The 27,765-nt window shown below is 41.1% G+C and overlaps 1 protein-coding gene across 11 annotated transcripts in view; it reads left to right on the forward strand.

Moving 5' to 3' along the window:
- The window catches only part of AGAP1 (ArfGAP with GTPase domain, ankyrin repeat and PH domain 1), a 375,831-nt gene that overhangs the window by 235,149 nt on the left and 112,917 nt on the right, over nt 1-27,765 (forward strand). For 9 of the 11 annotated variants that reach the window (XM_083841487.1, XM_083841488.1, XM_083841479.1 and 6 more), the window contains 2 exons: nt 4,484-4,652; nt 22,144-22,305. In XM_083841487.1, coding sequence (XP_083697613.1) covers nt 4,484-4,652; nt 22,144-22,305 — 331 coding nt within the window. The remainder of the gene's footprint in view (nt 1-4,483; nt 4,653-22,143; nt 22,306-27,765) is intronic. The other 2 variants (XM_083841480.1, XM_083841485.1) reach the window with 1 other exon arrangement.

The raw sequence follows: 27,765 nt of genomic DNA on the forward strand, positions 1-27,765 counted from the left end.
TGCCGCGTGCTCCAATGTCATTTACTGAAATATTTGAGACAACTGTGGTAGACTTGAATGGTGTGAGTTTGAGTCCCAGCTTCATGGAGGGAGGGGCCAGTGGGCCGCAGCAGTGTTAAGCGTAGCTGTGGAACAAGAGTTGTTTGGCTGTTGAGAAAAGTGAACAGTTTCCACAGAAAGGAAGCAGCTAGCTGGAAGCATCACATTGTCTAGTTTTAGCTTGCAGCCCTTGTTGGAGTGTCTTTTCTGGCTTTGAGGGCCATCAGAAGCCGTTGCAATGCATGGCAGCAAGGTTGTTTGCAGCCACTGGCACTGAAAACAAAAGGGGAACCCCAAAATACTGCTTTATTTTTGGTATGTCTGCTTAGAAATCACACCTATTTGCCCAATTTTGATGTCCAAAAGGTTTTTATCCATTGAATTGGTTAAATTAATTTCTGCTGCTATAAACGGAGAGCTGTATTAGGACCAGAACTAAAGTAATTTTACTTTACATTATTCTGTGTCATGGCACATCATTTCTTTCTTACTCAAGGCAATTCATTTTGTAGTGCTGTCAAATAATATTTTGTGTCATCTTCAGTCAATGTAGTTTTTATGACTTTCGCTGGTATTTTAACAGTTTATTTAGTCCTATGGATAATGGTCAATGGCCTTGAGTAGTCAAATTAACACCTCGGCAGCCCTATATTTGAGCAAACCACTAACAGTAACCTCAGGATGAAAAGCAATGAGAATCAATATAGCAAGGGTATTTTTAGGGATTATTGATTGATTGATGCGTTCTGGCCTTAACTGGAAGCAGCAGCATTGCCCCACAGCTGACTAAGATTAAGTTGCCAGTTACTGATAACTGTGGGCCATTACCTGTGTAGTATTTCACAGGCTCGCAGATTAGATGGAGACCTTTCACAGTCCTCAGATAAAGAAACTGTGGTTTTCAGTGTCCGTAGAGCCTACCAAGCTGCAGGAAAACACTATGTGCTTTTCCCCTTACTGCGCTGCCGTGAGACCTGGAGCCGGCCCCGTCGGGATGCAGCGCTGCCCGTTGTTCTGTAGGGGTGCAGGTGGGACACCGAGGGGGACATGGAGGCACCGATGGCTCGGCTCCCCCCTCCGCAGGAGGAGGCAGCCATGTTAAGCTGTGCTTCTGCTGGTGAGCTGAGAGCCGTGGGTCTCTCCGACACAACTCTCAATTGCTAGCAGGTTTCTCTCATTGCACCTCATTTGCATCTGGGACATCAATTAGCATGTTTGTTGAGGCTAATTGAATGAAACTCAATCATAGCTCTTAATTGCTTGACTATGTGAAAAGAAATCACATTAATGCAGCTAATTAAGTGTATGGCAATAGATGCAACATAATTAGGAGCGAAATGTAAAAAACAAGCGATGGCGAAGGTGCAAGAGCAGGGGTGCGGGGGACTCAGGCGCTTGGTTATCCTGTTATCGACACGTTTGGGGAGGGTTCCCTTAGCTTTGCTGCTTGTTTTTTTTTTTTCTTGCGTTGCTGAATGATGAACATGGACAACTTGAGAAGAAAAATGCAAATGGATTTGCAATTACTACTTTTTCAAGCTGTTGAGGGGCAGAAGATGGCACTTCTGGGGTGGCCCGCTGTTGAGTAGGCTCTAGGGACTTGTTAAGTGCTGTTTAAAAGTACTTGGCTTTGAATTACCCTCATGCCTTGTTAAAGGGTTTTTTCCCCTTTTTTCTCGGATCAGCATTTTCTACAACTAACATCTAGGGGAGTTATATCTGTAACATTTGCATATCAAAATCAGGCTTGCTGTCTTCTCTTTAACACAGCATATTCCAGATGACAGCAAGACCCTCATCTGTTCTAATCTGATCAAACCATACATTGCACTTCTGAAGCCGCCACATTATTTGTAGTTTTAACTTTTATTTCCCGAGTGCAGATCTGAAGGAGCATGTGCAAGGCTGCATGATCTGCTGACTGGAAACTTGGTGCTTCCCTCCCCTGCTTCTCAGGGGAACGCGGAGATTACCACTATGCATCTTGCACACAATGAAAGAGTCTTTATTGTTTACATTTGATATATCCCTATAAATATTTAAACTGACATTAATACCAATGTGGCATCTGTTCTGTTCGGGCACTTTGATATAATAATGGTATGGCTACAGTGCATTTATTTCCTGTTTGCCAACATTGACTTACTCTCTTGAATTGTTTATAGCTCACCTAAGCCTGTTTTACTCTCAATTAAAAGTGCTTTAATAATGTCCTGTCACATCGCACAAGTTGGCAAGGTAGCAGGAAAAATGTGCACTCTATTCATCTGACGCATTTGGAATAAAGACTTCATTATGAAATCTAAATGGAATACACTGGTTGTTGTATGTTAAATAAAAAGTGTCTATTAAAAGGAGTACATGCTGAGGTTTAGTCACTATCTGATTAAGCCTCGTTTTACAGCCCATAAGCAATAAATGCTCAGTTATGTTCTGGTTATTGTATTTTAATTTGGGAAGAACTGACACTGAACAAGAAAGTTATGCCAACTTGATAATTTATAGATGAAACTGTTTCATTTGTTTCTATCTAGCAGCCAGTGAAGTGAGTTTTTATTAATGGATTGCCTTTGTTTCTTTTGGAAGCAGAGCTCTGTCTGCTTTCTCAGCCAGGGAACTGTTCAGACATCCCTTCTTTACTGTTAATAATTCCCAAGCAGCAGGAGGAGGGAGGAAAAAAAAAGAAAAAGAAAAAAAAAAAAAGAAAAAAAACCACCAAAACCAGCTCTGGTTTTGTTTTTATCACAGATTAATCTTAGCTATGAAAAAATGAATGTTAGTCAAGTAGTATACTTTTGTGTTTTGAGCAGAATATATAATTTGTGTTGTACACAGTCAGAGGTGGAAGGGTTTTTATGAGGAAGTTGATTGTTCCCTGTATTGTGCCAGGAGTGGTTTAGATTTGGAGTGAGCTTTTAGTCCATTCAGGTAGATTTACTTGTAATATTGATGCTTTAGTGGTACACAGAGGCCCATATGCTGCAGGTTTGGAATCAGCCTAATGAATATTTGTAGTCTTTTGTGTAATACCTTGTTGTTTGATTAAATTTTGTCCTGGACGCTTGGAAAACTGGAAGAAATGTCATCGTCAACATGTCTTTGCTTGCACAAGTTTTACCCAGTCTTCTGTAAATTGATCGAGTCTTACTTGAAAAGGAGCTAGAACTTTTTTCCCCAGTTTCTCCCCACAGAAGATTGTTCAAGACTAACATTCCCGTGGTTTCCAGCTTAACTCAGTTATGCCAATTTCTTTTTCCAGTCTTTGGTACAAAGTGCTTTTTTTCTTGTAGTGTATATCCTCAGACATACAACGTTTGCCTTTCATTTTGCTATATTGCATGACCTGTCCTGCATTTCTTTTCATAACATACAGTCTCTTTTTGTGATTGTCCTCATATTTGTTCCAGTTTCACTTACATTGTCTGGAATGTGAGTAACCATAATCGTGTGTACCAGGATATGAAAACTTGTTAACAGCTTTAGCATTCACCATCTCTACTGGAAGTATCTCTTCTTATGTACCCCAGGATTGCAGATTCAGAGGCTGTCTCACCTTAATGAACTGTCATTTGTCCTCTGATAAAGACACCCATGCTCATTTGCTTTTCTGTTTTCATCTCAAGAAGCCCACAGGCAATTTAGAATATGCCATTGAAGCTGGAAAGCAAAATTACGAGGCTGTTCTTCCAGCAGCTTTTTACAGTTTATAGAACTGCACAGCTCAATTCCTCCCGAATTTCTCAGAAAACAGTGGCTTGGCTCCAGTCAGTTGGCCATTGTCTTTCCACAAGTGATGGTATTTGCTTATTTCCCCTTTGTGTGCTTTCCAAACAAGAATTAGGAAAAGCCTTTTCCACTTCTGGCTTCCAGCTTTTAGCGTGTTTACTCTAATCAGACATGATTTGCATAATTTTCTCCCTGCTGTGATTTTTTTTTTGGAGGAAGGATCACATTCTAAAGCAACAGTGTTGTAATTTCAGAACCCTTAGTAGTGCCCTTTTGTAACTTTTGTGCCTGTCAACCAATTTCAGCCACATTTTATAGAGAAACAGATAAGTACGTAAAACACTGAAGTAGAGAGGAGCTGCAAGTAAAACATGCTCGTGAGAGACAGTCAGCCTCGTCTTGTTGTTCTGTTTGGGACCTGCCAGCTGCTGAATTTGTACACGTGGCTCAGAAGCAGCCACGGCGTGAGTTACCTCTTACCTTACCCACCTAGCTGTTGGTGGAGGATGTAGTAGAGCTCAAGACTTCGTGGAGTATCTGTTGTTAAAAATGTGGACTGTATTACCTAGAAAATGGAAGGAAGGGGAAAACATGATGGATGATGGCAGATGTAGGACAATGAAGTCTTATGAAAAAAAGTCTTATGAAACTGTGTCATTAGATCTGTTGCTTACAGAACTACCTGTTTGATATTGTTGTTTCTTTTTCCTCTTATCAGGACTATATGCAGAATGTTCATGGGAAAGAAATCGACTTACTGAGAACCACTGTGAAAGTTCCTGGAAAGAGGCCACCCCGAGCTACGTCAGCTTGTGCACCCATTTCCAGTCCCAAAACAAATGGCCTCTCCAAGGACATGAGCAGTTTACACATCTCGCCAAATTCAGGTAAGACAATTTAATGCTTGGCAAACAAGGGAAGGACTGCTTTTCCAAATGTATGTAAGCAGTTGTCATGTACCACTAGGATGGGAATTATTTCTGTTACTAATTTGTAAATCCAACTAACCACTGATAGGCAACTTTTAAACCCTCTCTGATTACTGATCTGGCCTCCACAAGAGATTCTGAATTTCTGAGTAACCTTCAACATCCATGTTTTAAATTTATTACCTTATACTTGCTGAAAACGTACATAATTCACAGAAGTTAATATTTGTGAATAATTGATGCTGCCTTTCTACTGACTTAAGTCTAATACTTTGGAAAAACAGTTGTCATTTTAAAGAGCTATTTGTGGCTTCCTGATGACATCCACACTGCTTGTTTCCACCTTTAGAAGGATGCATAGTTTTGGACTTTCCAGCAGCAAGATTCTTCTGCAGAAAGCAGCTATTTTATTTTGTTTATGGAAGCGGTTTATAGCTCCTTGTGAGCTCTAAACAAAGAGTTTTATTGTTCAGTGAAGTACTTGGCTGTACAGCTAAATGGATTTTAAAAATTGCATTAAGGAAAAGCGTTTAAGACAATTTATCTTGTAAAACGCGCAGCTTATACAAAGCACATAATGGTATAGTGTCGATATAGAAGTTCTGTCAGCATGTTTGGGATGGCATCCATAAAGCACCGAGTGGCTTTTCCGTTTATGGGTGACGTAGACATCTCCAGCACAGGCTGACAAAACCACGCAAGCACACTTCTGTCCATGCGCAGTACACACTGCACAGGTAGGATGAGCAGCCGCAGGAAGGAACTCGGTGACCTGCTGTTCGAGTGTCTTCGGTTGGGTGATAATGGTTATCTTATGTTTCAAGTCAAAACGTATTCCTCTGCTTTTTCACGATGCAAATGACCCTGTGTTAGGGGAAGAGGAAGAAGGATTTTCCTTCCAGCTTCAGATGCTGCTCTTTGAGATGAATGTTTAAATAAAAATAAAAAATAAAGCCTTGCAGCTTTACAGTGGTGCCACAGAGCAGACGTCCCTGCAGATAAACAGTTCTTGTACGGCATGTTGTATTAGTTTGGCTGGGGACCTGATAGGTCTGAAGCCATGATTTCATCAGAGCCTTTTTCAAGTTGTAACCTGTGCTTCAAGAGGCATGGAGCTGGCATTGTCACTGGAAGAGTTCATAAGAGAAAATTATTCATGGTCGGTTTGTTTTTTCCATTTTGCTTTTTAATTTAGATGACTGGGAATGGGGGGTGTTTTTCAACATATCCCATTATTTAGGGAAGAAAAGTGCTGGAGTGAGTCAGTATATCAACAGAAAGGCATGTGTGCTTTTAAGACATCCGAACACTCTGAAACAGGCGAAAGTCATTTGATTGTTCCAGAGAATTAAGCTGTAGAAAACGTGGTGATGCATACTTGTAGGTTTATAACATGGAACTGAGATATTTTGGCCTATACTTAGATTTGCGGGTAAGAGGGAAGCAGCTTGTACGTGGCTTCAATGAAACTGGCAATATTCCTTTTATTTCAGGGGTTTCTGTATATGCATTGCTATCTGTATGTGAAAATATACAGTAGGCATCTGTATCTGGTGGTAGTGTTAGCCACTGTGTAAGTATTGTGGCTAGCTTGAGGTTTTGTCACACAGCAATTGCTTTGAAAGGAAAAAGTGAATTATGCTAGAAAGTGCAAATGCTAGAAAACAGCTCTGCTTTTAGGCAGTTTTTCAAATAACATGTTGGGGATAGTTATGTCTTCTGTCTTCTCTAGGTTTCTTTGTCATGTTTTTTACAAATACCAGAAGACATTTCTGTTGATGTCTGGCTACCACAGCTCAGAAGATCTACTACAATTAAAGTTTTAAACTAATTAATGCTTTCCTAACATAGAAAAGAGTGTATCCAAGAAAAGGTGAACCTGATTTCTTTATCATTACCCACTTGAATGCCTTCATTTCCCCTCTCATGCAGCTGTGAAACTACACTGATCTTTCTTTAACCTTAAGCAAGATCTTGACCTGCTTATCTTTGCATGGCTCTCTTCCCATGGATAAAGCATACAGTGATGTATTATTTATATTACCCCTATAGCTGGTGGGAAGCATAACTAGGAGCATCTTTATAACTTACTGGGGGGAGCAGGTAAAGGTAGGTGGGACTAAACAGCTCGGTGTTCTATGTGGCAGCAGTCAGCATGCTCGTACCTTGCTACCTGCTGTCTTGTGCCCACTTTGGGTGCAGAGGGTGTTGGCTAAGGTCTTAGTGAGAGAGAGGGGTCAGTTCAGATGTGCACATCTGTGCAGTTGCATTTCAGAAGTTCAGTGGCACGCATGGTGCAGTAGTTTCAGCCCTGCTGCAGTATTTTTCCACATAGTCATTGCTTCTAAAAGTCAGGCAGGTACATTCATTCATTATCAGCCATGATATCTCTTCTTTCAGGATTTTTCTTCTCAAAAGGAGTTTTTTGCTGAATCACCCCCAAAGTTTGTTATTTTTTTTACATAAAATTTGTTTCTTCTGCATGAGCTTCTTTGATTGAATCTTCCTTACTCTAACTAAAGGCCAGATTTGAGGTCGGTCTGGTTGTTGCATTTCTGGGCAGAGTAATCATCAGCAACAAGAGAGAGGAGCTTTATTAAGAAAGCCGCGTAATGTTTTCCAAGCCTACTGAAATCAATCAACTGCTGATTGATCCAAGCAGTGATTACTAGTTTAAAAAAAAAAAAAAGACATTACAGCAGACTAGATCTGGGAAACACCTGGCAGCAGCTCAGCTATGTATTGGTCTGTATGTCATTCCCAATACTCTCACATTCAGGTAAGATTGAAGAGAGCTGCATTGCAGACAGCGATTTTAAAATATATGGGGAGTGTTAGTATTGTAAAAATACATTGTCACAAGCTGTGCCTGGCTTGGTAGTCTCAACTTTCATGTGCTCAAGTGTATTGGCAGTGGTTTTTGTGCAGAGGGGTCACAGCTTCTGATCAGTGGGACACCTGTAGGTATTCACTGCTCAGCTCCCACAGTACCAGGAGGAGCCTGGGTATCTCTGCAGTCGTCTGTCATGCAGCTAAAGATATTTGCAAATTATCCCTTGTTCTGTCTGTCACGCTGTCTCAGAGCGTTTTCTCAGTTGTTAATATGGGCACAATGTTGTCTTCATTTTGAGTGATGTTTTAAAATTGATCTCGGACTGAAATTGTCTGTTACTGTTTTTCCGTTGACAAGTTTATGTACGCAGATCTGCTCTGTACAGAGCAGGTTTGGACCAAGCACCAAAAAAAATCAACACTTGCTATTTTTATTTGTAGGCATGCAAATACCCTACATTCTCCCTGCTTCACATTTTAGGTCATTCCCAAAACAGTCATGTTTTGTATTTCTGTAGTTTTGCCACTGCATATTTGATATGTGGAGGAGAGTAGTATTTTCCATGCTTAGAACTGAGGACGGTATTTCATTTAGCTGTTCAATGTGATCAGGAACAGGCTAATTTTCCTTCTGCTGTTATATAATTGTGTACAGTTTAGTGAAAAAGTTATGGTATTACAAGAATACCAGTACTCAATTAAAATGTCTGAGATTGCTCCTGGAAATCAAGTTCAAGTTCTTTGGGTATACACAGTGATAAGCCCAATACCACTAAAAGGATCTCTTTGATGAAATTGCATGTTTTCCATTTAGTATGTTCTTAGAAAGGGTTGAAGTTACTTCCAGTCAAACATTCAGACCAGAAGAGTCAGTTTGCAAATCTTTACAGACCCTTTGTACTGTACTTAGAGTTTATTGGTCATTATCCTTGTTGACTTCTACATATTAAACGCTGGGTAGGGGAGAGGAGGTTTCAACTTTGTCGAAAAATAATCAGTAAAATTAGTCTGCATTTTAAATACTGTGCTATTGAATCTCAGGCCTGACTACTGTATGTAGTCGTACAGGAAGAATAGGAGAAGGAATTAAGCTAATTAGAGAGATTGTCATGAATTCAGGAGGGATATACCCAGTTATTGGGTAATATGAGTTGAAATATTCAAGTAGTAAGAGAAAGTTTTATGTTAGATCTGTTAATGCAGATGTCACATGCAAAAGAAAAAATCTAAAAGCATGTCATTCCCAGCACACTGAATTTCACGTTGCTTTGGGGCACTTCTCTGAACAAGATTGTTTCTCTGGTTTTAAAGACTGTTTGGTAAACACAGACATATAATAACCATCTCTGTGACAGCTATCCTGATCTGCAAGTGTGTTTACATCCCAAACATCTGGAAGCAGATCTCGGGGAAATAATCATCTCGACAACAAAAGCCAAGTTCCAATCCTTCTCGCAAGTTTCCATTTCAGAGACATAAGAAAAATAAAGACCAATCTGAGAATATATGAAGGAAAATAACATGATTGTTTACTGCTAGGCTTCCACACTGGCACAAGAGCTGGAAAAAACATTTCCTTAGTGTGTATGTGGTAGGGCAGTAACCAATCTGGAACTAAAATGAGTGGGGAAAGGTTATATTCTCTGTAAGAAAACAAATTAGTGGAAAGTAAGGCTGCTTCCCCTCTTGCAAAGCCAAAGGGCTTACGTGGCGGCAGGTTCATTTTCTCTCTCTATAAGTTTTGCCATGACACTTTAAAAGTAAAACCTGGTCTCTGGGCTTTCTTGTTTTCTGTGGAAGTATAGTTTGGGGTTTATCCTCTAACAGCTGAGATTGTGTCTGATTCTCCTAGGCCAGGATGGGGCTGTCTTGCTTTTGTTATGTAAAGGTTTTAAATCACAGGTTTCATACTAGGGCTTTATGAAAGGTGCTCGTACTTGTCTGCTAGCTTGGGAGGGATCTGTGAGTCAGGGGAAATGGAAGCTTGTTCCGTTTAATATGCAATCCTGAAGTTGTTACTTTTAAATCAAAGATGTTTACTGTTGCTTAAGTCACTTAAATAATGTAAATTTAAATTTAAATTTGCATGGTATTGGACATCATATTGTTGATGTGCCTAATCTGGAAGTACTTCAGAAGAGGATAACTTGTGGATTTGCTCAGTTCCAAGTTCATCTAACAGTTGGTAGTTTATGGGAATACTGTTAAGAGCCAGCACCCCAGTGAATCAGCCTCTGGACAATTCTCCACACCTTTTAGAAGTGGACTCGGTTCTTGCTAGCTTTGGAGCAGGGCCAGGTCTGGATTTCGGTACTCCCACTTTAGGTTAGTTTTGACCCGGCGACCTGAAGGTGAACTTAATCCCGTAATCTCTTCCAGGAGTCATTTATTTCTTCTCCTGTGGTGATTCCACACCAGTGGGTAGCTCAGCACCACCACACTGCTCTCTCACTCTCCCTCCTCAAAGGACCCGGGGTAGAAAATATGACAGAGAGGGCTCGAGGATTAAGGCACGGACGGGCAGACTCTTTGCTAGCTCCCGTCACGGACAGAGCCAGGCAGCGAATGCCCAGAGCCGCCTTCCCCAGCTGCCCTCCTCCACCTGCTGCCCCCAGCCAGCAGCGCAGGGCCGGGGGCGATGGATGGGAGCTGCGGCTCCACCGCTTCTTGGTGCTCACTGCCTTGCCCTGCTCTGGCCTGGGGTCCCTCCCACAGGACGCCGACCTTCCCTGGCCTTCCACATGTGTCCCTGGCCTTCCCCACGTGGCCATGTCCAACCACTGCGCCTGGGCTCCTCTCCACGGGCTGCGGTGTGGAGACCTGCCCTGCCATGGGACCCGTGGGCGGCAGGGGGACAGCCTGCTCCACCAGGGCCTCTCTCCTGCCCTCCTTCTGCATCAACCTCGCAGGCTGGAGCTGGCTCAGCTCTCACATGGGGCACGGAGGCCTCCCTGCAGCCCCCGCCACCACAGCCTCCCCACGTACACATAGTGCACCTCTACAAACAACCCCAAGCCCGGGCTACAGCAGGAGCTGCTGATGTAGAAAGTTCACATCTAAAAATAGCATATGGTGTAGGGATAAATTGTTCCTGATTAACAGTTCATTTAAATAATTTGGTGCTATTAAATTTACTTATGATAGTGGATGTAGAGTATTTGAAGCCTCCTAAAATGTGTTAGCTCCATAGCCATCATTAAGTATGTTAAAGGTTGTTATCTGCTAACGATATGTGACATTTCGGACATGTTCAAAGAACACCATCTTCACATTTTTACAAATGTGCGTTTTCTATTTGTTATTAATTGTGATAATCTATCAAATCAATGCAGTGGTCATTAAATAACCTTATTTTACACTGAAGTGCTTGGAATCAGGCTGAATTGTAATGGACTGCCTTCCAGATTTTTCTTTTAAGAAGGTAGAGAATTGATTTCTAAATTAGACTGGTATACCTTCAGTGTATGACTTCTGATCTAGTGTCTTTGGATTCTAATATGTCTAATAGTTCTGTTCTTTAAACACAGCATTTTTTTTTCTTTTAAGCCTATCTTATCTGCAGTCCTAACTATCATGTTGGGTATCCGTTTTCTGTGGCACCTGAATCGTAGATGCTGAGTCCAGAGAGAGCCAATACCCTCAGATATGTGGCATGCCACATGCAGGAGGGGAAGCATGATGTACAGCTGTGGGTCTGTCTTTTCATAGATTGTTATTTCTTTATTGATTGATTGGAGGTTACTGTGAGAATTTAGCTGTTATGATCAAGCTATTAATTAGGTTCTGGTTAGTAAAAATATATGTCAAGCAAAGAGATTGCTGTCACCAGCAATTGCTCCAAAGCCTGTAGGTCTTGGATGTATTAGCAAATGTATGCAGAACTGGGTCCAAAAGTCTTGAATCTGCTCTTAACTCCTTACTTGTAGGTGACTGAGGTTTTGTGCTGAAGCACTGTTTCATCTCTGGTTTGACAATGCCAGAATTTATCTGGTTGAAGTCTTAAGAGGCCAGAGACTGCTGGTTAGCATTTTTGCTACTAATTTTGTAGTCTAACGTCGTACACGAGAAGACTTAACACGAATTGTTTTCTTTGCTTTAACTTGAGCATGAGTTTTACAATTCTACCACAGATCACAAACGCAAGTTTGTGGCTTACTTTTGTCATTAATCACCCAAGTCAATTTTCCATTTGGTTGGGTTTGCTGTTAGTTCAGTGATATACAGCTGTAGTGAATGAAAGGAGAAGTTGTCACTTTGCACATTTTGAAGGGAAAAAGAAGCCCGGTTTTTAAGTGCATTGGAGATTTCCCTTTCATCCCACTAGAGGGTGATCCCTCAAGGTCATCTCTTCCAGTTTGTTCATGCCAAGATTTGCTCTTTCTAGAACCAGGCAGAGAGAAACTTGCAATTTCAGTTCTCTCTGTTCCCTCCTATCAGGAAAAATATTAGTGCTAATGAAGGAAATAGTCGATAAAAACACTGCATTGGTTAAATCTTGGGAAAGAACAAATTAGCTTGGATTTTCAGGGCACTATAAGTTGTTTTGTTAGAGAAGGAAGGAAACGACGTGCTGTCTTAGGATTCCTTCTTTCTTACATGGGCGAACGGTGTCCATCTCCTGACGATGAGCTAGCTGAACAGCAGAAATGTGTCGTGAACCTTCCTGTGGATGCCTGTAGATGCCAGACAAGATGCAGGCGTTGCTGATCATGCTGAGCCTGTTTCACTCTGGTTGATTTTATGCCTCTGTTGCTCCGTATCCTGCATAAAAATCACGGATCTGTCTTGTCCATCCGATGCAATCTTGCCGAGTTTTGATGGTTACACGTTGTAATACTAACCAGTTGGATGTTAAGACCTTTGCGAAATTGCTCATTCTTTTTCCCCCAGTGATTTTAAAATATTAAAGCCATCAGGAGGGTTGAAGCTGATTTACCAAAAGGGAAAAAAAATTCACAAATGTGTTTTGAGTATTGAACTGCCGTTGACATCTAAAGTCCCAACCATGCTGTTTTCCTCCACACTCCAGCAATCAGGACATCCAGCAAACCCATAAAAAACCAAACTAATAGCATGAATATTCAGTGACCTAGAATACTAATTATTGTCATGAATATTAATGTGATCGGACTTGCTTTTTCCTCTTCTCTTTCTCTCTGGCTCTTTTTTTTTTTTTTCCACTCAGCCGGCTCTAAAGATGGGCCATAATGAGAGCATTTAAGAGAGAGAGCGCTCTCCGCCGTGACAGGGACCGGGGTAATAAGGAGAGCTTGATTAACGTGGTGCACTTGGGGGAGAGATGAGAAGATTCACGTGGGCCTGTTGTGGGGGAGGCAATGAGGCACCGGCGGCTGTGTTGCTGCTCCCTCAGATTAATGAGGCCTAAGAGTGCATTAGGAACAGTGACAAAGGTTTGATCTAATGGGCTCAGTCATTTTTCCTTTGAGTGACAGACGCACAGAAGTAATTGGCTGTGCAGAATGGCAGCTCATTGGCAGTACTTAAGGATACATTATCCCCGTTGTGTGGCCCGCAGAGGCTGTTTATCAAAACTGCTCACACTGCAGACATGCATTCACTTAGCTGCTGTTACAGTGGCAATAGCTATATGGAAAGGAAGAGTGATATCACATATCTATTGTCTCTTTTTCGAAAAGAAAGTTTCTTTGTTCCAATTTCTGAAGAGTCTGGAAGATACTTGAATGCTTACGGTCTTCCCCCCATCTCGACAAGGCCCTGGTTACAACTCGTAGGATTTAGGATGGCGTTGTAGGCTTGCGGAAAGCATCCGAAGTTAGTTTGGTTATACTCAGTTTCGATACAGATACTGTGTGCAGGTGAGGCTGCCCATCCCCTTTCGTTATTATGAACTTCCACAGACAGCCAAAGGCATTAGGAAGTGTTTTATGTCAGTTGCCTGAGGCCCCTACACGTGCTTCCCTATACATGCAAGCAGCATAATGTCTCAGAATTAGCTGGTTTCGTGGTGTTATTGTTGCAAAGTTAAATTCGCAGTTGTTAACGGGATTCAGCAATATATTCAGCAGTTCAAATACCAGCAATATAAAATAGACCATTTATCAATTTTAAATGGTCACCTCTGGGTCTTAAAGCTTTACCAAGCAAGAAACCTCTAGTAGGACCCTAGAAAGTGATGTATATCTTATTTATTACAGTTATGCCTGCCAGGAAAGGGAAACTTACCTACAAGCGCACTTTGATCCCAGAAGAATAGCCAGGCATCTTGAGCAGAAGCATTTCATGAAGATCTTGGGTTTAACTTTCTTTTAGAAGAGATGTCTTCTCAGATGACTTAATTTTCCTCTACTCTTGCTGTGTTGGCTTGGCACGCTCTGAGAATAATAGCTTTTCTCGTTATACTCCCAGCACCATTTCCTTCACCGCCAGGATGTTTCTTGGCATTGCCTTGTTTGTTCATTAGTATTGACCCTTCTCGGTTTGTACACTACTAATCAAGCCCAGTTCTCAGAGGCTGCCCTGCCAGGCTGTGAGATGGAAGGTCTTCCTCTATTAATAGCTGCTTATCTTTGGGAAATTTGTTCAGAATGTAAACACTTAATCTTAAAAATGAGTAAAACCCACAAGCAAATCATTTGCTACAGTATTGAAAATTATTATTGGCATATTGAAGAAGAGTTTCAGTGCTGAAACCAAGGACTGTTTTGGACAGATGCTGTAGTCTCACTCTTTCTCATTCCCCATACAAATAATCTCAAATTATTTTAGGTCCCTGATAAGCCCAAGGCCAAAATGATGTGCTGTTTGCACATGGCAGTCAGATCAAAATCAGATCAAATCCATAGCAATACTTCGGTAGGTTTTCCCCATTAATAACCCCACTCGAGAACTAGATTAAGGAAGTTTGAACCTTGTAGCCCTGGTCCCTCTCTTGCTCTTCCTGAAAACACGACCAGAGAGTGCTCTGCCACCTGGCTGCTTCCCTGCCCTTCAATGCTGGCTGACTTGACTTGATCGGACAAGGAGGTGCTGTTGGGATAGGAAAACAGTGGTTTAACCAGATTTCAGTGCTGGGCATGACATAACTCCAGAGTTGGCAAAGAAAGGAGGATACATATTTAAAAGCTGGGTGCTGGGATCTGAGATGGCAAACTGATGGGACCCAAAGGAGTCATTCCCAAATTTTCCTCAGCAAAAGCAGTGGTTGTTCCAACATTCGTACTTATTGGAAAGCAGAAAGCAGTGAAGGCAAAGAGTGGCACTGCTTCTTCGTAAGCTACTACTTATGAAAGTTTTGTCCACTGGAAAGATTTCTGCGTAGTTCTGGGAATTAATTCATAAGCATAACGCAGAATTGAAGAAAGGGGTAGGGAATACTTTTAATATTTTTGCAGCTAGCAAAATGGCCTCTTTCTTTTTTCTTCTGCACCCTAATGCCTGAGGAAACTTCAGGGAGCACTATTGGATATGATTTTTTAGCAGGGAACTAGCAGCCAATCTAATCTACTTGCAGTGGCTTTTACTGAATTAGAGGGCATTTCAAGAATATGCAGTATACTTGCAACATAAATTGACCCAACATGATTTGAAACAATTAACCCTCTGATATCAAGAGTCAGGATTTCCTGACCCACAACTCTAATGTATTTTTCATTAGTTCTAACAGCTGGTGAGCAGAGCCCTCTGGCCTTCAGAGGTTTATTTCTTTTTTGGGAGAGAAACTCATAGTGAACTCGAAGAGCAGAACACAAATAAAACATGGCCATGGTGAAAGCGTAGCAATAGGCTGGTTCATCTGATTCAGTCTTTCTCTGCATCTGTGCAGCCATTCCCTGCAGGTCTCGTATGCTGTGGCTTCATGAAAAATATAGTTCTGCTTCACAACTCTAGCAGTGTATGCTCATCTCAAATTCAAAGGCATTAGATGCATTTCTGAACAAAGCTCCTTGCAACTCAGTGATCTGTTTGGGAGTTGGTGGGAGATCACAAATATGTATGCAGCAATGAACGGGGATCACCTGCATGTATTTAAGACACTTTTATCTCACCTTTTATGGTACGGTTGTGAATTATATTCATTCTGCATTTGTAATTAGTGGGCGGCATAGTTGGTGAAGGCTTAAAGTGATGTGTCCGTTAAAATAACCTGTGCTGCCTAGTTATGATTCACTATATTATTTTTGTTAAGTTGAAATACAGCAAAAGAGGAATTGCTAAAATGCTGTCCACTGTGCTATTCTATTACAAGAGCAACATGACGGGGGGGAATGGTCTTAAACTAAAAGAGGATAGATTTAGATCAGACATTAGGAGGAAATGCTTTGCTGTAAGGGTGGTGAGGCCCTGTCCCAGGCTGCCCCGAGAAGCTGTGGGTGCCCCATCCCTGGAGGTGTTCAAGGCCAGGCTGGATGGGGCCTTGGCCAACCTGATCTGGTGGGTGGTGTCCCTGCCATGGCAGGGGGTTGGAACGGGATGGGCTTTAAGGGCCCTTACAACCTGAGCCGTTCTGTGACAAAAACCCTGAATGTTTTTTCACAGAATCATCTAGATTGGAAGAGACCTACAAGATCACCTTTTGTTCTTCTTGGGCAGGTTACTGAATGAATACACATAAAATAGCGTTTACGATAAACCTTGTTTATTATATGTTTTCATTAAAGGTGCTGTATTTTACAAAATTTTATCTTTGGGGTTTTACTTATTAATTCGTACCTGACACCTGGTATGGTCCTGCATTTGTATAAATCTTAGTTATTTTCATGATGTTTCTAATTATTATCTGACTTTGCCGTTATGGTCCGTTGTTTTGTAGATATGAAACAGTAGTTCAACTGTGTATGAATCACAGAATCAGGGAATGGTTTGGGTTGGCAGGGACGTCAAAGCCCACCCAGTGACACCCCTGCCGTGGGCATGGACCCCTCAAGCAGAGCAGGCCCCATCCAGCCTGGCCTTGGGCACTGCCAGGGATGGGGCACCCACAGCTCCTTGGGCAGCCTGGGACAGAGCCTCACTGCCCTCACAGCGAAGAAATTCTTCCTTATGTCTAATCTAACTCTCCCCTCTTTCACTTAACATTTTCCTTTGTCCTGTTACCACACTCCCTAATAAAGGGTCCCTCCCCAGCTCTCCTGCAGCCTCCTCTAGGCACAGGCAGGCCGCTACAAGGCCTCCCTGGAGCCTTCTCCTCCCCAGGCTGACCCCCCCAGCTCCCTCAGCCTGGCTCTGTAGGAGAGGTGCTCCAGCCTCTGGCCATCCTCGTGGCCTCCTCTGGCCCCGCTCCCACAGCCCCACGTCCTGCTGGTGCTGGGGCCTGGAGCTGAGTGTGGTGCTGCAGAGGGGGTCTCGCAGGAGAAAAGCCAAAGTCCCAGCACAGGAAAATGAGAATAGGCTCTGCCCCCAGTGTGTTTCCATCAGCCTCTGAATTTGTACGTATGTGCACACGTACGCATTTGTCTGCTTAATTCTTCTTATGCTGAGTCCATTGTCTTGACTTGCTGTTTGTGGCTATTTACACTGAGTAGGTGGATTAAAAAATAATAAAATTTTGTATGAGCACACTGACTTTTCTCGAAGGCTCTTCTGCTGAGCATTGAACAAAACTGAAAATTACCTTGAATCTTAATTTGGGTGGTTTTCGTAGAGCTTAATTGTTTGAACATTTTGTAAGCGCGATCATAACAGGGTATTTTATAATATCAGAAAAGGTAGTTTTAATAAAGCTGTCTAGAGCTAGAAAAAGGAACTCTTCCTTTGATGCTTCTTTGGTAGATGAAAACATTTTTGTTCAATAGGAGACCAGCATCTTTTTTTTGCTCATTTGAGACCAGTTCTGGCAACATACTGATATTCATTCAAATATAAATGCCATATTCACTTTGAAATGCAAATTGTTTAAAGAAAAATAGCATATGGTAGAGGTAAGTACCTTTTCAAATCAGCTCCTACACTTTAGGGATGTGAGTACAGCTAAAATTATTCTTTGGAAAGAATCTGGAGCCTTTGACACATTGAAGCTTGAACTAATCAAGGCTTCCCAGTAAGCATATACACATATCCATATCAAGGAAACAGTGCTGAGAATACATGGATTAGCATAGTAATTTAACTGCCCCCTGCTAATCAACTTAAGCAACCAGCTGATGCATATATGATGTATTTGAAGAGGCGCTCTTTCAGAGCTCCAGAGTGGGCCAGGTAGCTGACCATGAGTTTCATGGCAATGTTGAGATATGTATTTATATCCATCTGTGTACGTATAGGTAGATGTAAATATTATATGCACGTGTGTGTATACATGTACAGATGGGGAAGACAACAGATGCAGAATGCGTTGTCATCGCTGGTAAGAGCTTAACATGAAGGCTGCATATACCTACAGGGCTTACCTTCCAGTGAGTATTGTTGCTCTCCTGTTTTTAACTTGTCTGCTAAAAGGCTGGGACAATTTCTGCTGTTGAAGCTTCATCTTGAAGCAAAAACAAGGGACAGTTGCTTTGTGGAGGTGAGGACTGGGGTTTTCCTGGTACAGAAGGAAAAAAACATAGGATTGTTTGTAAAAGCCTTATGCAGGAAGAGCACAAGAGCAGCAGTTAACTTCCAGTAACCCTTGTTTGGGTGCAACAGCATGCATTACTGCATACTGCTGCGGTGGAATACATGTCTTGGGCATGCTGCAATCAGATTGAGAAATGGGAAAAAATAGTAGTAGATTGGGAAATTACAATTTTTAAATAAGGTTGTAACTACAAGTTTGTGCTAGAGCTGAACCCGTTTTGGTGGAGCAGGGAATGGACCTGCTGTAGGTGTATTGTGTAAATCAGCCCTTCTGATGTCTGCCTGTGGGTCCTGACTTGCATAGCCTGACGTGTTGAGAAAAGGTCTCACAGTGTGTCAAAAAAGTGGAATTTAACCTTGAATAAAGGTATCGCAGGGGGCAAGCTGGTAACAGGGTTATCAGATGGTGGCAGCAGAAAGAGCTGAGTTGGGTTGTATCATGGATCACTAAGGTATAAACAATGGGACTTGGCAGCTATTTCTTGCTAACAGTCCGTAGCTTTCACAAAGTGAAAAAAGAATTCCCATTTGGTTTGTAGTTTCTCAACAGATGAATGTCATAACCTGAGCTGCAGAGTTTCAGGAGATGGCATTAAGGCAAAAGTAAAGCGCTTGGTGCTGCCATGATGATGTGTAAGTCTTAATGTTATGCCAACTGTCCTTTTAAACTTTTGGTTTTGCATCATGGTCAGAAAGCGACTGGACACTTGGATTAAAAACAAAAATTTGTGAACTGGACAAAAGCTGTCAACATACCAACATTGTTGGTCTCTGCAATTCAGCCACCCAGCACAGAATAACAGTGATGTGTCAGGCAGAGATGTCCAGTAATTGTTTTCCGTTTTCCCATGATACCTAGGAAATGCTCCATCTCAGCTTTCACATCCCAGTTTTCTCCCTCATGATCTTTGTTACAAAGATACTCTTTCAGGAATTCATCAAATGTAGCTCCCCGTTTTACTAGGCGCAGAATGAAAGATAGCTACAGGCTAAAAGTGCGCTTTGCTCTTCTGTCTGGCAGGGTAGATGCCATTTGTCAGGCACTTGATGGGAGGAGGAGGCTTGTGTGTGTTTCTCAATAGGAAACCTAATTGTTTGTGAAAAATAAGTTGTTTCCAAAGCCATTTACCAGTAATACTCTGAAGGTGCCGCAGCAAAAATAAAGCAAAGAGTTTGGATTAATCTGCCACATAATTGTCACCTGTAAATTCGATTAACTCAACTCAGTCAGTTGAGTTAATTGCAAAGTGAAAGGCTAATAAACAAATTCAGAAACAAGACTAGAGTAAAGTTGGTAACTTTTCTGTAAGCTCATTTAAAAATAATTAAATAAAGGATCTGTAGGGATCTCTTGTTTTAAGTTTTCATCAGAGGACCGCAAGGCATCGAGAAAAGGAATAGAAGTCATTTTTCTGCTTAAACGTATCAAGGTGCAAATTGTTCAAAATATTTTGAATCAAATGGGAAAACAGAATAGCTTCTGAGCTTGAAAAGCTCAGTCTTGTTTTGCCTTGAGATGGAAGAAAAAGGAAAAGACAATTTAGTCATTCACAGAGCCCTGAAATATTGGTTGACAGGAGCTCTGGAGATCATCATCCCTGCCATCCTCCTGCCTGAAGCCGGGCTGTTACCAGTGCTGGGTGGGTTCAGCTGTGGTTTTGTGTAGCTGAGCTTTGGAAACCTGCAAGGACAGAGATCCTCCAGCTTCTTTCTGCAGCCTGCTCCACTGCTGCATTTGCACTTCCAAGCTGCAGTGTTGCTACTGCCTTCTGTCATCTCCCACTGCCTAGCATTTGGCTCCCTCATCTTTGTAAGTTTCTTTCTGGTAGCAGTAGGTGGCTATTAGATCAGCCATTCACCTCCTGCTCACCAGGCTAACCAGCCCAGCTCCTACAGCACTTGTAGGCCTTGCATTACTAGAACTGTGACCATCTTGGTAGTTCTTCGCTGGATCTGTTCTTGTTTCCTTGGCCTCTTGAACTGGGGGACCCATGACTGAGGACAGTGTTTGAGATGCCAGTCAGGGTGTGCCCAGCTCAAAATGCAGAATGTCAGCTAGCATTTCCATTTTCTATTGCAACTTTAAAATACTGAGCTGTAATTTGAACCTCTGCTTTGTGCTTCCCTTTCTGTAGGCCTGGTTTCTTTGGTAAACTTGTTTTGGACAACGTGTTTTTTGTTTCAGAAGGTCCTAAAACACCAGCCTAAGCAAATTGCTTTCAGTTGATGAGTTGAGCACAGTGTCCTGAAGGGGACCAGTTGGAAGCATGAATTTTTTCCACAGTTTGGCAGATGACATTCTGATCATGGAGTTCTTGTGAACAAAAGAGTTGCCTGGGGAAGGTGATTATAGAGGGAATACGTGCCAGTGGTTAAAGTGGCACTGCCCAACACAGTTCCAAAATCCATCTTAGACTTGGTGTAATTGAGCAAATTGTTTTAGTATCTCTGTATGTGTTTCACGTCTACAAAATAGAGATTGCTGAACAGAAGTTCCTGAGACTGAGAAGTACATTCAGGACTCATGCGGACAGGTACTGTAAGAGATGGATCTGTGTTAAGGGCTAGAGTTGAGATTTAGTCTTGGGAAAAGGAGGGAGAGAAAGGGACAATTATGCCAACTCTAATAAACACAAAGTAGTTCACTAAGCTCTGCTGTCTTCCCAAAGGCTGCTCTGGGAAAAGACATAATGATAGAACTGGGAGTCAGGAGATCTGGGTTTTATTTTCATGTCTGCCACAATCTTCCTTTGTGGCCCTGGGTCATTTAACCTCTGAAAAATGGGGGAAATGATAGCAGATAATTAACAACCTCACAGGAGCATTGAAAATTAATTCATTAATTTTTCTGAACTCATCAGCAGAAGGTGCAATGGAAATCCAAAGTGTTATAGTATCTTATAAAATTGTGTCCGTTTCTTTCTCTTTACATATATTTTTAAAGAGTATTCTTAAAACCATATAAGACCTGTGGGGTGTCTTCTGAGAGCAGTCTCTGAAATTCAGCAGTGCCTGATGCCCTTAGGAAGATCCTGCCATGAAGAATGAAACTAGCGTTGTAAAATACTTGTATTTTTATAATGTGCAAGTTCTGTGCCAAGAATGGAGTAAAAAGTGGTCAGAAACAAAAACTATAGCGCAGACTTTATTTTGCCAATGTCAAGTTTTGAGTAAGACTACCAGAAGTCCCAATTTCTGGAAAAGTTTCATTCATTTTGACTTAAATTTGATTCAGTAAAATCGCATTTCGTGTGTTTTACGGGAAGAAAACTGTCCCTGTTACACTCCTCCATGCTGCCCAGCATTTTATAGTCTTAGCCCTTATGGATTGTGAAAATACTAAAATTGTGTCTAGTGTTTACTCTTTAACACTGTTTTTCTTTGTATCTCACCTTTTGTGTATTAAGCTGTCAGAATTGTGAAAGGTGCATTTCTGTGGACCAAGACACAGGAATTACATTCACACTCTATGGCAGGAGCCTCTGTGGTGTGCTTTTTGTGTCACGATACTGCTTTAAGATTAAAAAATCTGGAGAAGTTTTTTGCTTGGTCTTGTAACAGTAGTAGTTACTTGCTTGCCATCCCTGTATCATGGCTTGGGGGACATAATTATTTGAAATTTTATTTAGAGTTAGATTGTTTTAAGCTCCTCAGGTTGAGTGGTTTTCTCGTTTTGGTTGCTAGTGTCAGCAGTGAATTTCAGGGAAGAATTTTCCATGCTCAGTCTGTCTTTTGCGTTATACCTGTAACAGTGGAGAACCTATACAAAGTGCGTCTGCTGGCAGGGTTGTCAAAGCTTGTGTTTTCCAGTAGATGAATGAACAGAATGAGCTGAAATCTGGAAAATTTAGGCTATTTTTTTGTCAGAAGTATCTGGTGAGCTTTGAGTGGGCTGCTGAGATCGGTGGTGCCCCAAGCTGGTCGCTGGACTGTTGTCTTCAGAGTTTCAGGGAGGGCTGCGCTGGTTTTTGTGTTGGTTAAGTACTTTCTTTTTCTGCTCTGTTAAGATGCACCCATCCATCTTCATGTAAATCAATTTTATCTTCTCTATTGACACGATTTGTTTTCCATTTATGTCTAGGGAACGTGACTACTAGCACATCTGTGTCTCAGATGGCCAGTGGGATCAGTCTAGTCTCCTTCAACAGTCGTCCGGATGGTATGCATCAGCGCTCTTACTCGGTCTCCAGTGCAGATCAGTGGAGTGAGGCAACAGTCATTGCAAACTCTGGCATTAGCAGTGGTAAGAAACCTGGAGCTTGTGGGTTTGTCTGCTTTGGGGTGAAGGGAATTTGGTGTTTTGCAGTTAAAAGAATAAAACCAAAAAAACCTGATGGTGTTCACGCAGATGTTCTGTTGGAAGCCAGACTCCTAGCATCTGAGAGGAAAAGGAAAAATTACATGAAAGAACAGATCAATATTTTTTTCAGTGGGAATAACTAATGTAATTATAATAATGCTCAATTTTAATTTCAGGTATGTAATGTAGGTTGTTCGCTTTGTATTCTTATTTGCTTATTCTGTGTGGTAGGTATTAGCAGTAAATTATCCTGCACATCTTTTTAGCGGTGTGTTTTCATTGTGGTCTTGCTTTAAAGGATGCGAATGACTGGCATACTTTTTTTTTTCCTTGTAGTATTTTCTCTGCAGAGTGTTTAACAGCATTAAAAGGAGTAAACACTGTTCTGGGTGGCGTTTTGCAACGATGGCAGCAGTGAGATAGAAGGAGGTGTCCTTTTTAAATGATATATAGGATAGTAAAAAAAAAAAAAATGTATGTGTATATATATACACATCTGGCCTCAGTGGAGGGTAGGGAAGGACAGAGGGGCAGTGCAGTGCAGTTCACATGCCGCTGGCCTGCTCAACAGAAATTCGGACACCCCTGGGGCAACCATGGCGGGTGGGCTGGGACTGGAGAACTGCTGTTGGGGTGTATTGAGGCACGTGGGTCTGTGGGCATGGGGTTTGTGACGGGCAATCAAGGAAACCATGGAAAGCTCATGAAACAGAAGTTAACAGGTGGAAAGGAGATGTGTATGAGAGCACTGAGAAGAAATGGAGAGAGATTATGGATAACATGGGTGAAAAAAGTATGTAAGGAGGGAAGAAAAGTATGTAAGAAGGAGGGAAAAGCTCATGGTTGTGCCAAAAATACTGAGAATTACAGGTGTATGAGAACTATTTAATGTGTCGCATATGTATCTGTATGCTGTGTAAGGTTTGTGTCTGACTATAGCCCTCTCCGGGAGGGTTTAAGCAGCTTTGGACAGCTTTTCAGTGCCACCTTCTGAGAACAGCCAACTTAAAATCTTAGCCACCTTGGCTCTCAAGTTCATAGTTGCTTAAGCACGGCTGTTTCTCGAGCTCTCAGCTTGTGGCCAGCATCTTCAGGAGCACAGTATTCGCATCAGAATGATACGGATTTTGATCAAGAGGTTTCTAAAGCCATCACCCTGTTACTTCAGCCTGCGTGACTGCAAGAGATACTTCTAAGCAGAATGATAAAATTCCTTCGTATGGTTCTCTCCTGCGTCCACCCAATTTACCTGTTTCTTTGGAAACTGGTTAGTCTCCTAGGGCAGTCAGTGTTCTCCTTCTCCAGCTTGTTTTTCTTGCAGCAAGGAGAGTATTTTCTCTTTCACCCTGTGCTAATGTACACGGCCCTTTAGACTAAACTAGTTTCAGTTAAGGCTGTATACTCGACTCTCTTCTCCTGAGCTGCTTTGTTATTTTAACCTACCTCAATTCTACCTTCCTTTTTAAAGGTTATACCAGACCTTCAGCTTTTTTGTGCCCTTCTTTTATACTATAGCTCTTCAAAGAAAAGTTGCAGAACATTGTATGTTTTCACTGGAATGAAGGCAAGTGAAAGACAAGATTTAGTGTCTGGTCTTCTACACCTGCCGTGCCTCCAGACAGGTGAGCAGGTACTGGCCCCTAGCCAGCTGTGGAAACTGAGGCTGCAGTGGGACTTCTTCAAATACAGAATTCAGTGACTTCCTAGAAGTGCCATGTAATTAATACGTTGAAAAGTAGAAAAACAGCATAAATACCAGCTTCTTCCCTTTACATCTACTTTGTAATGCTGTTTCTGCTTTGGAAAGATTTGCTGGACTTGTCTTTTGCTCCTGGTGCCATACTACAGCTAGCTGTAAATTACTGGTGAAAGGAACCTATTCTCCTATACAATCTCTGTACTCCAAATAGATGCAGTACCTTTTTCTGACTTGACGTTCATATGTGATTACTTCTGGATCAAAAGAGATGACAGCAGGAATTATCTATGAAATATTTATTCAAAAAATGAAGATGACTAGTGGATAGTTATGAATTAGCCTGACTTAATTTCTTGCAGAGGTTCTACTTTTTAGAAATAAGGAAAAGTTGCTTTATTATCATATGTGGGGGAAATTGTGCTAATAGCGATTTTTAGGCAACTAAATGCCAGCATAAACAGAAGTATTGTAATAAAACTGCTGCAAAACATCAAGAATAATTCATTTCTATCAGTGTATCATCTTTCAGTAAGCTCATAGATGTGTCCTTTATGCTGGCAAGTTGACGCATGAAAAACCCTTTTTAATTTCAGGGTTTTTTCCTCCATTAAAAGATTTTGAATTTTAGTCATAAAAAGATAATACTGTGAAAGCAGCAGGTATGGAGAGAAGCTAAGCATCTTTTGGAATTCAAATGCCAATGTACTGGAGGATATGTCTGCTTATTGTCACATGGCTTTATTGTAGACAAAATAACATATTGGGATTCAATTTTTCTCTGCACCTTTTTTTTTCACATTAAATTAATACTTTGTGTGGCTCTGGAGAACTTTTCAAAGTCTTCCGAACCAGACCTTTGGTTTCCTGGGGCTTCTGTCTTTCAAGCAGCTGTGAACATCTCCTAATTAGATAAATTACTTTGTAGTGGGCAGAGCCACAAAACAGGAGGTGCTGGATAAATTAAAGGGGAAAAATAGAAAAATCCATTCTCTGAAATGGAATGCCCCACTGCTTTATGACTATTACTGTTGTAAGGTTTTACATTTAAGTACCTGAGGTTTAAAATTAAATGTCTAATATAATTTGGCACTGGTAACATGAAGCCTGTGACTGCCCTCAGAGAAAATCTAGACAGCTTAGTTCAGTGTTTCAAATTGCTGTCTGCTTGATAGTGAGCACACCGTGCGATTGGGTCACTATTTAGCTAAATACCACATGCTGTTCAGCATAATTTTAAATTCAGTAACATATTTGTCTTAAAACTTAGAAATTTAAAAAGACTGTTCTAGTAGTACATGAAAAATTAATGCTTTTTACATTTTTTTCTTACTCTTGTAAGTACTTGACAGAAGTAATTTTAGCAGCAAGAGAGAATAAAAACTGGGGGCAGTAAATCCCTGTCCAGGAACCTCTTGTGTGGATTCTTTATGGACCCAGAATTGATCTACATGTCAGATCCTGATGTAGTTTAAACTGTTTATCACCCTAATGGTGGTAGAGAGACCATGAACATCAACTTATAATCCTCCATGAAAGAAATTGGTGTTTGCAGTCAATGAAGGAGCAGCTTAGCTTTATTGATAGATTTAGAACAATTACTGCAGCTGCAACTATTGGCTGATAGGTTTTCCTGGATCGGATTGGAAGCCTGCGATTTTTTTTATTATTTTTTTGATAAATCTTGATGGATAATTTTTTCACCAGGAATTCTCTATTGTTGCTCTCTGCTGGGGAATAACAGGGTCGTCTGGTCTCAGGAGAGCCATTTGTAATCTGCTCAGGTGTCAAAGTTTGGTTCAAGACAGGGTATTTCTGTGTTACAGATGTGTCTTTGTGGCACACCTCTTAGGTCTCCTGATCGGTATAGGAAAGAAATGTACATCTGCATGATTCCTCTTCTGCACATTCAGCTCTTACTTTATTCTTTACATTCTGTTTGTTTCGCAAGCTTTCTTAGCTAGAAAAAGCAGGGCTATTCTGAGGAATCTCGGAAATGCTGGCCAGGAATACTGCTGTGAAGCATCTGAAACTTGAGCAGAAAACAGCTTTCCAATGGAAAATAAACCTAATGATTAATATTAACTAATGGTGTTGCTGCCATTAATGAAAGATGGTGCTGTCTGTCCTTCAGTCTTTACAATTTGCACATCTTTTTAAAGAACTTGAGAGACAGATCCTCAAACTTAACAACAGTGTGGTTTGTTTGTTTGTTTTTTTTAATGGAAGAAACCACAGCCAGCTGTATTAGATAGCAAAAAAATTAAGTTCACAAGACTTAACTCACAGAAAACTGAGGATGAAGAATTAGCATATTCGTTCTCTTTTTAAATGTTAAGGTTTTTAGTTTGGCTTCTGAGACTGTGCCCTGAGAAATATCAGAGTCAAGAATTTCCTTTTTTAGAGATACAATCTTAAGTGTTTTGCATGGGACGGGGATTTCTTTACTCTGGACTTCCAAACTCTCTTTTGAATTCCAGCATGATATAAAATTCTGCAGATATAAAATAAATCAAATATGTGTTTAAATATCATCCACTTAGGTTTTATCACTATACGATTGCTTCTACAGGCCATTTGATCTCTGCTGTAATTTATATAAATTGTAATACCTGGTGTCTTTTCAGTTTCTAACAGTTTGATGTTAGGGTTTATTAATGTGAAATTGAGTTCTCACTGTGCCATGGGGTATGAGAGGTCATTGGAGTGTTTATATTAATGCAGACCTTACAACTTGCCTTACTTTTCTGATCGTAAGCACTTGGAATGATTAAATGGGAGAGTCTTGTGCTGTACATTGTCGTAACACTTCCATTTCAAAACTGAACCAGAAAGCATGTTTTAGAGTTGTTTGAATTTAGTAGGCAAGTTCTTGACTAGGATAAATTACATAATTTCAAATACATTTATAGAATTTCAGAATTGTGTTAAGTGGATATAAATGGCTGAGCCTGGAAAAGCTTTTTCATCCTTCTTAAAGAGGAAATAATTAACTGAAAAGCAAATACAAAGAAAATTTCTCATTTTTCTAGCTGCTCTAGAGCTGCTCTGGTGTTTCCTGCAGTTTGTTAATATGTAATACTGTAAAACTGACCACATACAAGGAGGTATGTGTGCAAGGAGTTTACATTGCCTTCAGGAAGAGGAAGGAAAAAGGAACATTCATATACTTCTTACACCTTTTTGTGATCAACAAACAAATCACTTCAGGGTAAACCCTGCTAACAACCACATAAACCTATTGCCTTTACTTTCTAAACAGTCTAACATGCCTCGAGGGAACCTGGGTTTTAAAGGACTGCTTTTTTAGCAATTTCAGCAAATCGGCCCTTTCAGCCTGAAGTTTCATACTCAGAAAGTTCCAGGATCACACTCCAGGTGACGTCCTTGACAAGCTCTTACCTGAAGCACCTCAGTCAAGCAGAGGGATTGCAAAATCAGTGCCTGTGCCTTTACTCAGTCTCGAGAGGGAGTAGGAAACTGTTTTCTTACAGTTCCTGTGGCACCTTCTTCCCTATTAGCTGTGGCTAATAACGTATGGCAAGAATTATCCTACAGAACTTCAAGTTTCAGATTAATTTTAGTTTATACACAGGAAGATGCAATTTTGTGACCTGTGGTTCCCTAAAATAACGTAAAGCATGCTGGGAAGAGTAATCGCAGAGCGTGGGCATGACAAATAAGTTCCTTACAATAAGAAGTTGATC

This window comes from Anser anser, assembly GCF_964211835.1.
Source record: "Anser anser genome assembly, chromosome: 6".
Lineage (NCBI taxonomy): Eukaryota > Metazoa > Chordata > Aves > Anseriformes > Anatidae > Anser > Anser anser.